The sequence below is a fragment of the Lissotriton vulgaris genome, chromosome 8 (assembly GCF_964263255.1).
Source record: "Lissotriton vulgaris chromosome 8, aLisVul1.2, whole genome shotgun sequence".
In the NCBI taxonomy this organism is placed as follows: Eukaryota; Metazoa; Chordata; class Amphibia; order Caudata; family Salamandridae; genus Lissotriton; species Lissotriton vulgaris.
In genome coordinates this window covers 1,169,562,243-1,169,577,685 of record NC_141696.1, presented here as the reverse complement: position 1 = coordinate 1,169,577,685, position 15,443 = coordinate 1,169,562,243, and the positions used below count along the sequence as shown (strand labels likewise).

Sequence of the window (15,443 nt, the reverse complement as noted above, 5' to 3'; positions counted from 1 at the left end):
TGAAATTGACTTTGTTTGTAAGCAGATTTTGGTCACAGACCCTCACTGCCTTTGTTGTCTTGACTCCAATGTGCCACAGTTTAAACCTTGTTGCTATGTTTCTTCTTATTGAAACAACTTAGACTTGCATTGTCCAGCTGGCAAATCAATCTTAAGCTTGTGTTTATATCTAATCAGAGCGTGTGGTGGAATGAAAAATCAACGAGGACTTCACTGCTGGACCTACCAAATGCATGTGTGTAATCTCGACTTCACCATAAAGATGAGCCGCTGCTGCTGTTGCCCTAAAAAGAACACAATAGTGTCATGTTGATTCAGAAAAAAGAAAGTTGGGGGATGACATGGTAAATCCCCTTTAGTGGAACAACTCAAAATGCACTAAGTTGAAATTGTACATGAAGGAACTTGATTCAAAATGCTGATGAGACTGGTCAAGAAACAGACTCCCTGATTCAGACGACTGAAGCTTATTAGCATAAATTAATTTGTAGAAATAACGCTTAATGATGGGGAACAAAATGTTGAAGATCCTACAAGTAAAGTAATGTAGCTACTGAAGAAAATTAAAAGGCTTATAGAGGCAGGGCACCGAAAAAATAAAAAATGGTACAAAGGTACATATTTATTTAATAAACCATTTACCTAAACAATCAAGTTGTCATGTAAATATCAATTTAATTTATCTCAAATCCAACTGCATATTAATTAATTCATCATTTACAATAATCCATTCAAATTTCATAATTGTATCATGCATCTCCAAAATAAGAATCGACATAAACGACAGTGAGAATTCGTAGGGCCCCCCAGTAGCGGACTCTTGGCTGATGCTTTACACATCATAACAGGCACACTGATCTAAATTCAATTGTAATAAATGCTGTACGACTCCATTAGTTCAGGTCTAATCCCTTCACGTACTGCATGGACCCGCATTGTCATTGTTAACCAATGGAATGATAATATTCACGGATCATAAACATACATGCACAGGCTGAGTGAAACGTCGACACTGTCTCATTCGGTTACTGTTCATTGATGATTGCACATGGTGCAATGCTATATGCACTTGTGTTCCCGTCTATAAATATTTGTAACCAGTGACTATTTGTTGTATGTCTCATATATATAATTTCCACATTCAGTCACATACTGGAGCACTGTGCTGCCTGCACTTATGTTTAGTGTTGTCACAAGATCTGCATACAAATTGAAGAAGACTGCTATAAATGTAAAAAGAATCTCAGAAACGCCCCCTTTCTTATGCACTTTCTGTGCAAGTTTTAATCTTTAAAGGATGTCAATGTTTATTATTACTATGATATAAAAACATGTTTTTTTGAGTAAAACATTTCTAAAGTAGGTACTGACCACTTGGTTCTTTAAAATATTACATTTAGTGTTGGATTCTCCAGACACGGGCAGAAGTTTTCACTGTTTCATAAAAGAGTCCAGCGGTGGACTTTGTTTTTCATATAACGTCACTAGAAAATCGTTGAATTGATCAGAATATACAATATATAATCACTTGCTGACCACCGCATATTTCACTATTCGATTTGACCTTTATTTGAATAAACTCTTACTCCGTTGCGAAAGCTATAGCATTGACTGCGCCTTCCATTTATCATGTGTTACTTATGTACTGACTTGACTGTATGATTTTTTTTACCTATACATCACCTTCCACGAGTGAGCTTTCAGTGCTTGACACATCACTAAGGCTCAGAAAGTCAAAGCACAAATATAATGTCCTTGACATTTGAGGGAGGTGCACAATGGGGCTCGTTTGCTGGGTTCCAGTGATAATTAGCACTACTTTTCACAAGGTTTACCCAGTACCTATGAGATCCCAGGATGAGGAGAACTGGCTGTCCTTGCATCTTCTATCATTTTTAGTATGCCTTTAGGTCATTTAGGTTGTTGACCAAACCCACGTGCCATAGAAGCAACCAGTCGCATACAGCACCTCTGGCGGCTGCACTTTACGTGCCTAGGGATAGTTTTCAAATGTAGGTTATCCCCTCCATTCAAATGTACAATCGCTAGCCGTGAAGTCCCAGACATGACACCTTATTTAGCGTCTGACCTTAAGATACACATGTTGGTTCATCAGTGAGGTTATGGTGGAATAATATTAAATTTCTAGGTTGGTTGAAAAAACGTTTATTCCCTTGGTTATCTTCCAAAACCTCAATGTTCATCAGCTAATTCAGCACAGAATACCGATTTCACACTTTGCTGCTTCTGGGCATTTTACCACCATGTCTTATGTTTAATTTAATCTTAGTGTGGGTACTACTTGGGCCATCGCAACCATCAATACCCCATAGTATGCTGCCGGGCTCATATATTTTCCAGGAGGTGTAATGAATTCCTGGACTGATCTGTCTCAAGGTGTATTTGACTTGATTTCCCTGCTCCCAGGCTATTATTGCATTATCAGCTGTTTTGAAAGGATGCCCTCCTGTGCCAGTCCCCTCAGAAGCTACCAACCACGGCGTTGACTCATTGGGAACTGCCAAGATTTTTCCAATGAATACATTATTGATATTTTCAGAATAAGCCAAGTGTTCAGCTACATTGTTTTGCGCAGAGCCCGCAGGTGATGTCTTATCTTCATATTTTGAGTTTCAGGCCATGGCAAGGACTGAGAAGATACATCTTGCTATTTTCCATAGATTCCAGATTTGCACCATCCTGTTTTTACTATTAAATTTGATAATCCATAATTCCACATATGTCTTCACAAAATGAACTCCTTACATTCATATGTGACTTGGTAGCTCCAATTAAATGTTTTTCCTCTTCTGCTTGTGTTGTAATTGTCTCTATTAGTGCACCGGCAAATATAGGTTCAAGCGGAAGCCAGGAAAAACCTATAAGGATAAGCTAGCTTGCTAGTGCTGGCAAATTCCTATTACATTCTTTTGGTCAAGACTCTCAATGTAGTCCACTCTCTTTTACATGGCATACAATGGAGGCAAAGATATCAGACAAGGGGTTGGAAGTAAAGAAATACGGAGTATCCCAACCCTTCACCGGGTCCCTGCGAGTCCCAGCACTATCAGCCATCCTTAAAAAAGATATATGTGGAACAGGAGCTGCACAGAACAGGCAGAGACCGGCCCTATCAGGTCAGTAAATGTGGTCTACTGGCAAGCCACACCAGGGAAACAGCTTTTACAATGCTGCCTATACTACACTGGTATGCATTTGTGCTTGCACCAATTAAATATATATAAACTCTATATGTTTACCAGTCGAATGAATTCAATGCGAGTTCGGATTGATGGTAGCCAGAGCAATACCTCAATGCATCTTTCTTATAGCTGGAAATTAAATGTATATGTTACTGGTCATCACTGTGCTGACTTGGGTACAACACAACATATGTGGAGAAGTGTGGCTCAATGATTAGAGAGCAGACCCTGATGCAAAGGTCTAGCCCGGGACCAGGGTTCAATTCCCCGCCTCGGCGGGTCTTGGGCTCAAAATTTCCCCGGACCTGACAATTCTTGCCTCAGTGCCTATTCCAATCATGGAGTCCCACTCTGCAACACTGGGCAATAGCTTGCTTAATCTCCTCAACTGCCCCCACAACGCTAAGGATGCCTGGCCCCCACCTTGGGGGTGCCCAGGAGTGGACGCCTCACAGGGAAAGCCAGGGTGGGTTCCACAGCGGTATTCGTACAAGCGCCTTGAGACCCTTGCGGGTGAGTAGTGCGCTATACAAGTATCAATTTACATTTACATTTACATTACATCCAATTTAGTATTGTTAATGCAATAAATGTTTCTATTTTCTAAAACAAAAAACATTTTTTTTTATTGTGGCCTATGCAGGCAAAGAGCTATTGGCTGCAAGCAAAGACTATATATCGACAACAATGATAAAAAGTGTAATATACCTGAGCATCGGAGTTTACACCTCAAGGAAAGGTGATCAGACAACTTGATGATTCTCAGACTTTTGACCTCAGAAGCATAAAAGATAATTGAAGCCACTGGGACTAGAGACTGTGGCCTTTTAGGTACATGCAGATCTGTACAAATGATGCACGTGCCCACTGAGATACCTTACAGCTACCAGGTGTTTGGGTGTCCTAGGCCAGGGTCAGCCTGATCATTGGACAGTTTGACTTTGCTAGAAAGGGGTCTGACAGGTAAGTCTGTGGGACTTTTTTTGGACTGTTTGTTTATGATCTTGTGGGCCGGTTTCTACACAAACAATGTGTGCAGCAAGAACAGTGCTTAGTTAAAGCTGGTGGTTGCCAGTGGAGACCACAATCACTCATTTTTGGGGATCTCCCCTTATTTTTCGTCATCAGATATTGCCATAAAAGCCAGATAGGGAGAGAAACACACAAATAGGAATGAAGGTAGAACTGAAAGACAGAAAAATAGGCACAAAGGGAGAAAGCAGGAACCTGCAGGAGTGAAATAAAGGCACAGGGAGTGTACGGTAGAGAATTAAGGAGGCATGAGCACCAGCACTCACTCTTTTACAAATTAAGCACCGAGTCAAGTACAAATGCATGTAATCTACCATACACTGCAAAAACATGTAATGTAATGTCATGCAATGTAATGTAATGATGTCTTGTAAAGCGCATGAATCACCCCACATGGGGTATCTCCGCCCTGTAGACCACTGGGGAACCTGTCCTGGCTTTCCCTGTGAGACAGTCCCTTACTGGGTATCTCCAAGGTGAAGCCAGGCATCCCTGGCGTATGTGGGGGGCCATTGTGGAGATGAGGCAAGCTAATGCCCAGAGTTGCCGAGTGTGACCCTGGTTAGAGTAGGCACCGAGGCGAGAATTATCGAGTCTGCTAACCCTGGTCCACGACCCTGCCGCATCGGGAATTGAACCCTGGTCCCGGGCTGTCCTCTACTTCCGGGTCTGCCACCTCTAACCAGTGAGCCACACCACTCATCTATGCAGCATGTCTTTATAGTTTCAACACTAACACAATTTGCAAATGTGTGCCACTTTTTAAGCTATCTGATTCGCTAATGAGGGACACTTTGATTTTGGTGCCTGGGCCGATCTTCTGTCTCAGTTCCACAGAAGGGCTGCCACCCGGCCGGTGAAATACTGACAAGACCAGTATTTTCATGTCCCGGCTGATGACAAAATTTAGAAAAATCACCTAAGCGTCGTAAAGCTGGTATTCCTTCCCCTTTATCAGTACATGCATAAAACAGTAAAACTGAAAAAGAAAGCATTTTAAAATATGTCATAGAGCTGCTTTAAATGTCCCTGGATGATAATGAAAGTAAACAAAAATAGAAAATCTAAGTTAAAAATTAAAACAGATGATTGTGCATAAAGTCCTTTTTTTATATTGAAGAATCTTAAAATGCAAACACAATCAAGTGATATGAGCCCTACATAAGTGTGATGCTGAAAAGCGAATTCTGTCAGGAATTTAAAGTTACACCGGAGCGTTATAATATCACTATGGCGGCATTGACTATGGGTTTTTGACGACACAACAGCGCATGCATACCACTTTGATCACACTGCTGTCAGGGACATCTTAAGGATTTTGGGGGCATTAGGCCAAATGTACTTTGGGGGTCCATGTTCGGAATAGCTTTGAACTTATGATCACATTTTTGCTTTTTCATCCCTCCTTGGCCAGGTGCACTGGTCCAAATTATAAAAGTGCTTAAACATAATATTCAGGGATAGTGATGTGTGTTTTCAATATTGTAACACAGCAGCAGCTCACTAATATGACTGCAAATAATCTCTTTGACACACTCCCATTTCTTATTTGTGAGGGTCTATTGTCTTCTAAAAAAAACTTGTGTATGGCTGTTGCATGAAACAGACACATTTCTCTTCAGACTGTAATAGACTCTCAGACATCATTCACATTAAAAACACATTAAAGGAAGAAGGCATTTGAAACAATCTGTTTAAGAATTGTTCAAGGTCATCAGGGCAAGACTCTCTACAGAACAGAGCTAACTCTATCAGGGGCTCCCTGAAAGGCTGGGGCCCTGGGCTAGAGCCCACTTTACCCATGCCTTAAAACGTCTCCGACTGCTGTTTCGATAAAGGAAGACATTTAAGGCTAGAAGATACGTAAAAAAAAGATACATTCCCAAAATCCCATGCCATTGAGTTGACTTGTCACACATTTCTACTAGAAACAAGACTATTCTCTCCCATCGGCGCCTTACAGATATCTCACTTGAGGTAAACGGTTCGCCTCTAGATGGCGATGTTGCAACACTACTGGTGACAATCCGAAATTACTTTGAATCTCGGTTACCCAGTTTCCATGACTTCTGCTCACAGAATAGGCCGAGCTGATTCAGCAATAAACGCAATGTCCATATCTCCTCCCGATTTCCCCATTGGAGGTAATTTCGGGTTCACTGTGGCAATGGGGTGCGGATGTAGACAAAGAAAGAATTACAGAATCCATTTAGGCTTTCATTATTGCAGCGACCCGTCCCCAGACGACTTCCATTTGGGAAAACACATTGTCTGTTCGGATGTCTTGCAAATAACACTCTGTCTGCTGGCCCACTTTGGAAGGGATTACAGGGGCTGTCTGATCACACAATGCAGTGGGTACAAGGGATTATGGGAAAGCAGGCGTAATCACATATTTAATTATTGTGTCTACTTGTTCAGTCTAACGAAAAAAACAAGCAGAATGATTATCTATTGTAAAGACTGGAAGACAGAGCTGGTTTAAAAAAATCTTCAGAATTACAGCATCGCTTTTCCCACAGATAAAGAAAGGAACGACTTAAATGTTTAACACAGCTTGCAAGCATTCGCCTTTGTTGTTTTTACACTTGTTCCATGTGTTTCCCTCAGTATTTTATATAGAAATATGGGAGTGGTGGTGCTCACTCTGTAGAATACCTCCTTTCTCCTGAGAAGTGCTGGTACTCTGCCATTAAATGTAGTTGAGCAGTGCTGAGAAGTGCATGTACTCTTCCATTAAATATACATAAGCAGTGCTGAGAAGTGCAGGCACTCTTCTATTAAATATAAATAAGCAGTGCTGAGAAGTGCAGGCACTCTTCCATTAAATATACATAAGCACTGCTGAGAAGTGCAGGCACTCTTCCATTAAATATACATAAGCAGTGCTGAGAAGTGCAGGCACTCTTCCATTAAATATCCATTAGCAGTGCTGAGAAGTGCAGGCACTCTTCCATTAAATAAACATAAGCAGTGCATCCATTAGCAGTGCTGAGAAGTGCAGGCACTCTTCCAATAAATATACATAAGCAGTGCTGAGAAGTGCAGGCCCTCTTCCATTAAATATACACAAGCAGTGCTATGAAGTGCAGGCACTCTTCCATTAAATATACATAAGCAGTGCTGAGAAGTGCAGGCACTCTTCAATTAAATATCCATTAGCAGTGCTGGGAAGTGCAGGCACTCTTCCATTAAATATACATAAGCAGTGCTTCCATTAGCAGTGCTGAGACGTGCAGGGACTCTTCCATTAAATATCCATTAGCAGTGCTGGGAAGTGCAGGCACTCTTCCATAAAATATACATAAGCAGTGCTTCCATTAGCAGTGCTGAGACGTGCAGGGACTCTTCCATTAAATATACATAAGCAGCGCTGAGAAGTGCAGGCACTCTTCCATTAAATATACATAAGCAGTGCATCCATTAGCAGTGCTGAGAAGTGCAGGCACTCTCTATTAAATATACATAAGCAGTGCTGAGAAGTGCAGGCACTCTTCCATTAAATATACATAAGCAGTGCTGAGAAGTGCATGCACTCTTCCATTAAATATACATAAGCAGTGCTGAGAAGTGCAGACACTCTTCCATTAAATATACACAAGCAGTGCTAAGAAGTGCAGGCACTCTTCCATTAAATATACATAAGCAGTGCTGAGAAGTGCAGTCACTTTTCCATTAAATATACATAGGCAGTGCTGAGAAGTGCAGGTACTCTTCCATTACATTTAAATAAGCAGTGCTGAGAAGTGCATGTACTCTTCCATCAAATATACATAAGCAGTGCTGAGAAGAGCAGGCGCTCTTCCATTAACTATATAAAAGCAGTGCGGAGACGTACAGGCACTCTTCCATTAAATGAAGTTAAGCAGGCTGAGAAGTGCAGGTACTCTTCCATTAAATATACATAAGCAGTGTTGAGAAGTGACGGTACTCTTCTATTAAATATACACAAGCAGTGCTGAGAAGTGCAGGTGCTCTTCCATTAAATATACATAAGCAGTGCCGAGACGTGCAGGTACTCTTCCATTAAATGTAGTTGACCACTACTGAGAAGTGCAGGTGCTCTCCCTTTCAAACCGGACAGCATCTGCCCACTCGAAACACGGGTTTCCCTACAGGCAGACGTGCTGAGAGCAGGATGACAGCAACAACATGCGGGTCCGCTTATGCCAGAGTGATGCAGTGACCGCTGACAGCTATTCAGAAAATGTAGGAAGTCAGGGAGCACTTAACAGAACATAAAAAAAGATGCAAGAACTAGAACGCACCCACTTCACTACACGTATCCACCCATTAGGAGTACCCCAGATTTTCTGGTGGCCATTCCACACTCCTGGAGATACCGATACTTGTGGCCATGTTGATGCCTGAGGTGCAGAATTACAGGGGAATACAGGAGGAAGCTTGCAGTTCCCATGAGAAATTACCAAGAGGGTCGTAAATATTCGTTTCAAGCCCCCACCCGCCCCCCCCCCCAGTTACGTCTCATTCTTCCACTGTGTTTCTCCCAGAGATTTCAGTTTTTTTCAGCATCCGCTTATAATATAATGGATCCGCAGTGCCCCCACAACCAGAATTGAAGTGGAGAGCCATGAGGAAAAATAAGATCATTTAGAGTGGACTCAGGTAAGTGGGCTGCCAAGCAGCTGGGGTGATGGAGGCCTGCCTCCTCCATACCAGCAGCGACACCCAGCCACACCTAAATGTCCATGCTGGATCCATTGGGATTTTCGCATCAAAAGTGCTTCCACCCACATGCTGGCAGCACTATCAAGGAAAATGCCCATTATCAATGAATCTGTTATTTAATTGAGGCATTATACAGGTCAGTAGGCATTTTTTGTTTCCTTTTCAAAGACAAATCCCAATAAAGAAGGCATTTTAGAGGTTATTCAGATACCAAAACTTCAGCCATGTGATGAGCCCAGCCTTAGACTGGTGTGAAGAGAGAGTGTAACTGAGGCCAAAGAAACTAGGCAGCAGATCTGGAATTAATGTATAGCTAACAATAACACTATTTACATAAAGCATGGCAGGAACACCATATGGCAGTCCTGCAGCTCAACAAGAAGAGTTTGTCTTGCAAAGGACACTACAGACGTCTAGCCCAAGTACAATAAGTTCGTATACACCTGCGACACTCCGCTTTCAGGTAAAACATCTCCAGCATCTCTCACACTTGTCAGAGTGCACAGATAACCCATTTTGTGGTTCACCTTCAGCAATTTGATGTTCACTTCTTTTGTGACACTTCAGCCGGCCACTCTAGCCAGAACCTGGCTCTGATGGTGGGTCTTTCCCGGCATGCCAAAAGATCCATCAGCTTCCGAATACCTCTAAATATGACACATTATAGAATCTGTTTTAATATCTACATCCTGCGATTTTATACAGGTTAAACGTTGCAAGAGTGCATGTCTTGTCAGCCAATAGATTCAGAGGTTTTGCGATATCACTTCAGTTGGGGGTCACAGGGTACTTAGGTCCACCCATTGTATTCTTTCTGGCTCTTCTTTCAACAAAAGATCTTAAAATAAATACCACTCTTCCTGAGCCCTTTCTACACGATTCTTCACGAATCTCTGAGTGCTCATCTATTGTCCTCCTTTTCAAGGACCTGTCTTTCCCATCGCTACAGTGTTCAGTGTAACTCTGAATTTTGATGAAGGCATAGATTAATACTATGTCTATTTTACCTATGGGTTATTCTGTGTATATATCACTGTTAACTATATTCTTATTAACTCCTTCAGTGCTCATGACGAGCCCAGCTCGTCATGAGTCACAGTGGAGCTGTGCTCATGACGAGCTGGGCTCGTCATAACGGTTGCGCGCTGCCCGCGCGTGATTGATTCCCCGCCTATGTGGGCGAATTAATCAGTGGGCGGGGTTGTGACGAGCCCAGCTCGTCATGAGCACAGCTCCACTGTGACTCATAACGCGGCACCACGCTCACCCCCGCATCTCCCGCACCGTGGGGGAATTACCCCCGCAGCGAAGGGGTTAAGTGAGTTCCATTATGCTTTATATGTTTTTGTAACCTGTTTTGAACACACAATCACACACACAAGACCCATACCACCCACTCACATGTTTCAGTGATTATTTCCACACAGACAATTACGTTTTCACACTAAATATATGTTAATTTTTGGAAAAATAATTCCCTTATTTTTAAACTATTGTATATTCTATTAATTAAAAAAAGATATAAGGAAAATTGTGGCTTTTGAAATGTATAGTGTTTTTAATAAATAGTGTAAAAACTATTATAAGATATCTGTTTTTTTACATATATATTTTTAACATCTATATATTTTATCTGTTAATTATATGTATAAATAAAATGTATATCAATATGTTTTATAAGTGTTAGTAATTTTGTTTTATTAATTTCTAATTTGAATAAATATATTGGTATTTTAAAATATATCACATAATTTTTTTTGTCTATAACCTGGGTATCAATATTTTGGTTACTTTTTTTTTTTCACAAAGTTTTTATTGAGAGAGATTGGCAATGATATGCACAGTACATACAAGAGCAGGTAAAGTTTGTGGTACAAGTACAAATAAAATCGAGCATGCAATGAAATAACATAAGAGAAGGAGAAAGAAAATAAATAAAGAAAAGTGACAATTAGGCATCATATCAGTACAACACGAGAGGCTTATTACAGCATGTAATTATATCAGACTTACAGCACAGTAGGTTGTATCACGTCCATCCTTTAACACATTGAGAAGATGATTGGGAAAGCAGAATTTAGACATTTCACGGGGGTTTGAAGAGATCAAAGTGAGAATCAAGTGAGGTCCATAGTTTCCTATGTTGTGGTCGCCATGGGTTAGAAGCAAGGGTAATGTTATCGGCACCCCTGAGATTAGAAACCCAGTTGAGCCAATGGGGGAAGGAGGCTTTGGCTGTGTTTTTCCAGTTGGTCGTTATGTTTTTAACTGCCGCTGTCAGTAGAAGATCAAGTGGGGCTTTGTCATTTTCATCTAAAGTGACAGCTTTGGAGGAACCCATAACTATAGTAGCAAATTCTCTCGGGAGAGAAATGTGTAGGGCTTTGTTAATAAATTCAAATATTCTGTCCCAGTAGGTGGTAACCCGGGGGCATTTAAATATTAGGTGTTCAAGGTCTCCTCCCGATTCCAAACAGTTCCAGCAGGAGTCAGTATCCTTGATGTTGTGAAGGAAGAGTCTTCTAGGGGTCCAAAAGGCTTTGTGTAGAGCCAGAATTTTGGTTACTTTTAATGTTATTTTAAAAAGTATTTTTGTAATCTATATTTTGGGTAGGAGCCAATATTTTGGTTACTTTTAATGTTATTTTAAAAAGTATTTTTGTAATCTATATTTTGGGCTTCAATTTTTTTATACTTTAGATATTTTAATGGAATTATATTTTGATGGTCGTTTTAATTCTAAGTATAGGGTTGTTGATATTGTGGATTTCGATACTGTGGTATTGATATTCATATACCACAATATCGTAGGTCTCGATTTTTAGTAATACGATCAGGCATGAGGAGTGCATCCATCTAATCCTTCCCAGTGCTAGAGCAGAGTAAAATGTGTAAACATGAGTAATTCTTTCAAGGCATATTTGTTTGGAAGATAGTGTCTTTATCACATGGAAACAATACAGGGAAACATATAAAGTTAATTACTGAACATCTAGGAAGGACAGCTTAATAATATGCTTGTTTATGGAGTGTCTTATAACACGCACCACTTTGCTAGGAATCAATACTGGAATCAACAGTTTCAATATATGAACTTAAATTTTGATCTCGATTTTGTAAATGTGTATGTTATGCACAAACGTCTCTATCACAATTCAATATACAACAAATCTATGACTTCGTAGCATAACTGTTGATAGTACCTATCTCTATAATGATTAGGTTTACTGAAACTGCAAGGTGTTTGTGCTGTGATAAGTGGAAAACATTATGTGAATGTAAAGCGCTCTGATACCCTATTAGGGTCAAATTCGCGCTATATAAAATGCCAAATAAATAAGTAAAGAGCAGAAACTTCACATTGAAACGCGTAACACAATGGACTCATACTGCACCTGCACGGGTCTCCCGTCGTCCTGCCCTATCATGCTTCTCCACTCCAGCAGAGCGCGCTGCAGATGTTCAAGACCGGTCTCCCAAACTCTGACCTGTCCTCCCACGTCCACTGTCACCACGCTGCCACCTCCCAACGGGGCGAGGAGGACGTCCGTGTCTGAAATCTTAGACAGCCAGGCAGTGTAGGGTGAGACAAACTTTGGTCTATGGAAGAAAGGAAGACAGTGCATCAAGAACCAGATTCATGGAAATTTGAGAGTCAGTGTCACTATGAGGTCTGTACCTCCAAAATATGAGCTGAGCTACACTAACACAAGATTAATATACAGATATTTATATAAATGATTATAAATAAGTCAAAACCCAATATCACATGTCTAGTATCCGCCATTTTAACGATTGATAACTTTCTGAACTCATGCAGCCTTTACAGCAACATTGTCTTACAAGTGGCAGCACCAAAGCCATGCTCTCCAAGTGAACTGGTCCAAAGAATACATGTGTTTACTGATGTAACACTAGCCTACAAATATAACTGGTCAAGACTAAGGCCTAGATGTAGGTAATTTAATTTTACCACTTCTTAAATACCGATTTGTACCGATTCGGTATTTAAGAAGTGGTAAAATAGAGGGGGGGGGGTGTAGGTATTACAGAATCGGTAAATATCGAATCGTTAAGATTCGGTATTTACCGATTCTGTAAATACCGATTCGGTAATGCCCATTGATTCCTATGGGCATTGAAGCCCATAGGAATCAATGGGCATTACCGAATCGGTATTTACAGAATCGGTAAATACCGATTCCTGCAAGGGTGCATGGGGTGTCACTTTGACACCCTCTAGCACCCCAAATACAGGCATGTGTGCCATGTGGCACACAGGCATGCCCTAAGGGCATGTCTGTCTGTCACATGGCATAGGTGTGCATGCACACATGTGCATGCACACCTGGATTCGGTATTTTACCACCCAATTGGATTGGGTGGTAAAGTACCGATTCTGAAAGGCCTTTGGGACTCAGAAGAGTCCCACCTACATCTAGAAGTTACCGAATCGGTAAAAATACCGATTCGGTATTTCACCGATTCGGTAAATTTACCGATTCGGTAAAATTGGCCCCCTACATCCCAAAAACCCATTTACCGGTCGGTAACAGCGGAAATCAGACATTACCGGCCGGTAAATGGCCACCTACATCTGGCTCTAAGTGTATGCAGCCTAACCGACCTAGGTAATCCTTCTGGAAGGGAACACCTAAGGACGAAGGATATCACACTAGCAACCTCCTAGTTATTCCAAACGTCCATTCATGGAGCACAAGTAACAGGCGGGGGCTGTTTTTGCGCAGAACTAAATGTAGTGCAGGCAGAACTGGATTCATTGGGCAAGTGGTCCACTTTTGAAAATAAAACTGTACCCAACAGTTAACGAAACAGCATATTTAATTAGGACTAGAATGCCCTTCTGTGATACAACTAGATTCACATTGGCATTCTCTGTTTCTTTCAGTACATCACACTGAACAGAATTCTTGGACAGTACTAGATAATGAACTGGACACTTGGGTCGAGTATCGCATGTATTGACCAGGGGATCCCTGAGACAAGTTCTATGAATCATATGTTAATGAAAAAAGGATTCAAAGCCTATGCATTCTAGGACAAGGAAAGATAAACAAATGGCAAAAAAGTCTTATAGAAACTCTCTAAAAAAACTCATTGTTGGTAATGAAGAGTTGCAGAGAAAAAACTTAGGAATTTTCATTCATTGAGCAGGTGAAGGAACGCATCCAGCAGCCATTGGTTTGGTTCTCTGCACTTATTAGGTGCAGTGCAGGGAAATTAGCCCCGCATAGAAGGGGTTAAGAGCTGACAGTGGAGCCATGGACCACTGCTTACTCTTGAAAAAATGAAGAAAAAAAAACTTTCATTTTTCTTTTTGAAACACATCACATTTTTCTTTAAGGAAAACGGGCTGCATTAAAAAAAAAAGTTGCTTTATTTAAAAGCAAACACAGACATGGTGGTCTGATGTCCCCAGCAGACCACCTTCCCTGTGTTTCTAGCGATTCCCAATGGGTCCCACATTGCAACCTACGTCTTGAATATTAATGAGGTAGGTCAATTGCAACCCACTGGGAATAGCTAACAGTGTAAAACACACTGTTTTACATAGCTGTTTGTTATTTCCTATTAGTAAATCGCAAACATTCGCTAATAGGTAATGACAAACGGAAATCTATACACATATGGCCTAACGTTATTTAAGGTTTTATATAGCGCTAGCTAGACCCTGAGGTATCAAAGCGCTTTACAGAGTCAGGGCCAAAGGCAATAATAAGTCACTGAGCAGATTACGTGCAATAATCATAGGTTCAAGTAACATAACAGATCCTTCAGCCTGCCACAGTGCACCACGTGCGGGATGATGAAAAGAAAAGCCTCATTGTAGCTGCTTGTCTGTTACTGTTCTGCCCCCAGGTCTATCCTTTATTACTGTCTGTCTGTGCTTCCAGTGGACATACGGCATGAAATCTAGGAGCACTGCGGCAGTGGAACCGGAAACATCCGTCATTCGCTTCATCTACTCCCTCCCCCCACTGGGCCATCCAGGAGACCGCTGCTGCGCCAGTGCATCATGGAGGACAGAGGGCGGTGTGGCCATGACTGTAAGTAATTTGCAGTACTAATCACAAACTGGTCAAACTGCTACATCAGGCACTGAACTTCCTATCAGGCCTGCTGCCTATTTCACATTTCTGGTTTTCTGCCCCATGCCCCTATGTGTTTGTGGCCGTTTCCCCAACTCCCTGCCTTTGGTCCTAAATAGCGCCAGGGGCTTAACTATCTGGGTCTTAACACGTGAATTGGCACTGAGGTTCATGTTTTGAGGGTCTTACTGCATCCCAGTTACAGCTGTCTTGCCCTGTCATACAATGTCCTGCTTGCGTAAGGGCCCATGGCATCCCTGGTTAGCCACTGTTTAGCACAGTCACCACAATCTTGTGTGTACCCTCTCTTCCAGTACTACTAAGCTTACCTTCCCTGTGCATGTGTCTTATTCTGTATGTACGTAGGCATCATGGACGTCGATTCACCAAAAAAACGGGGTAGTGGAAG

General features: G+C 41.4%; 1 protein-coding gene across 1 annotated transcript in view; it reads right to left on the bottom strand.

The window, feature by feature from the left end:
- Positions 1-15,443, bottom strand: part of VWA8 (von Willebrand factor A domain containing 8) — a 1,363,176-nt gene that overhangs the window by 364,751 nt on the left and 982,982 nt on the right. Inside the window, exon 37 of the mRNA XM_086935029.1 lies at positions 12,320-12,524. Within this exon, the coding sequence (XP_086791155.1) occupies positions 12,320-12,524 (205 nt within the window). The remainder of the gene's footprint in view (positions 1-12,319; positions 12,525-15,443) is intronic.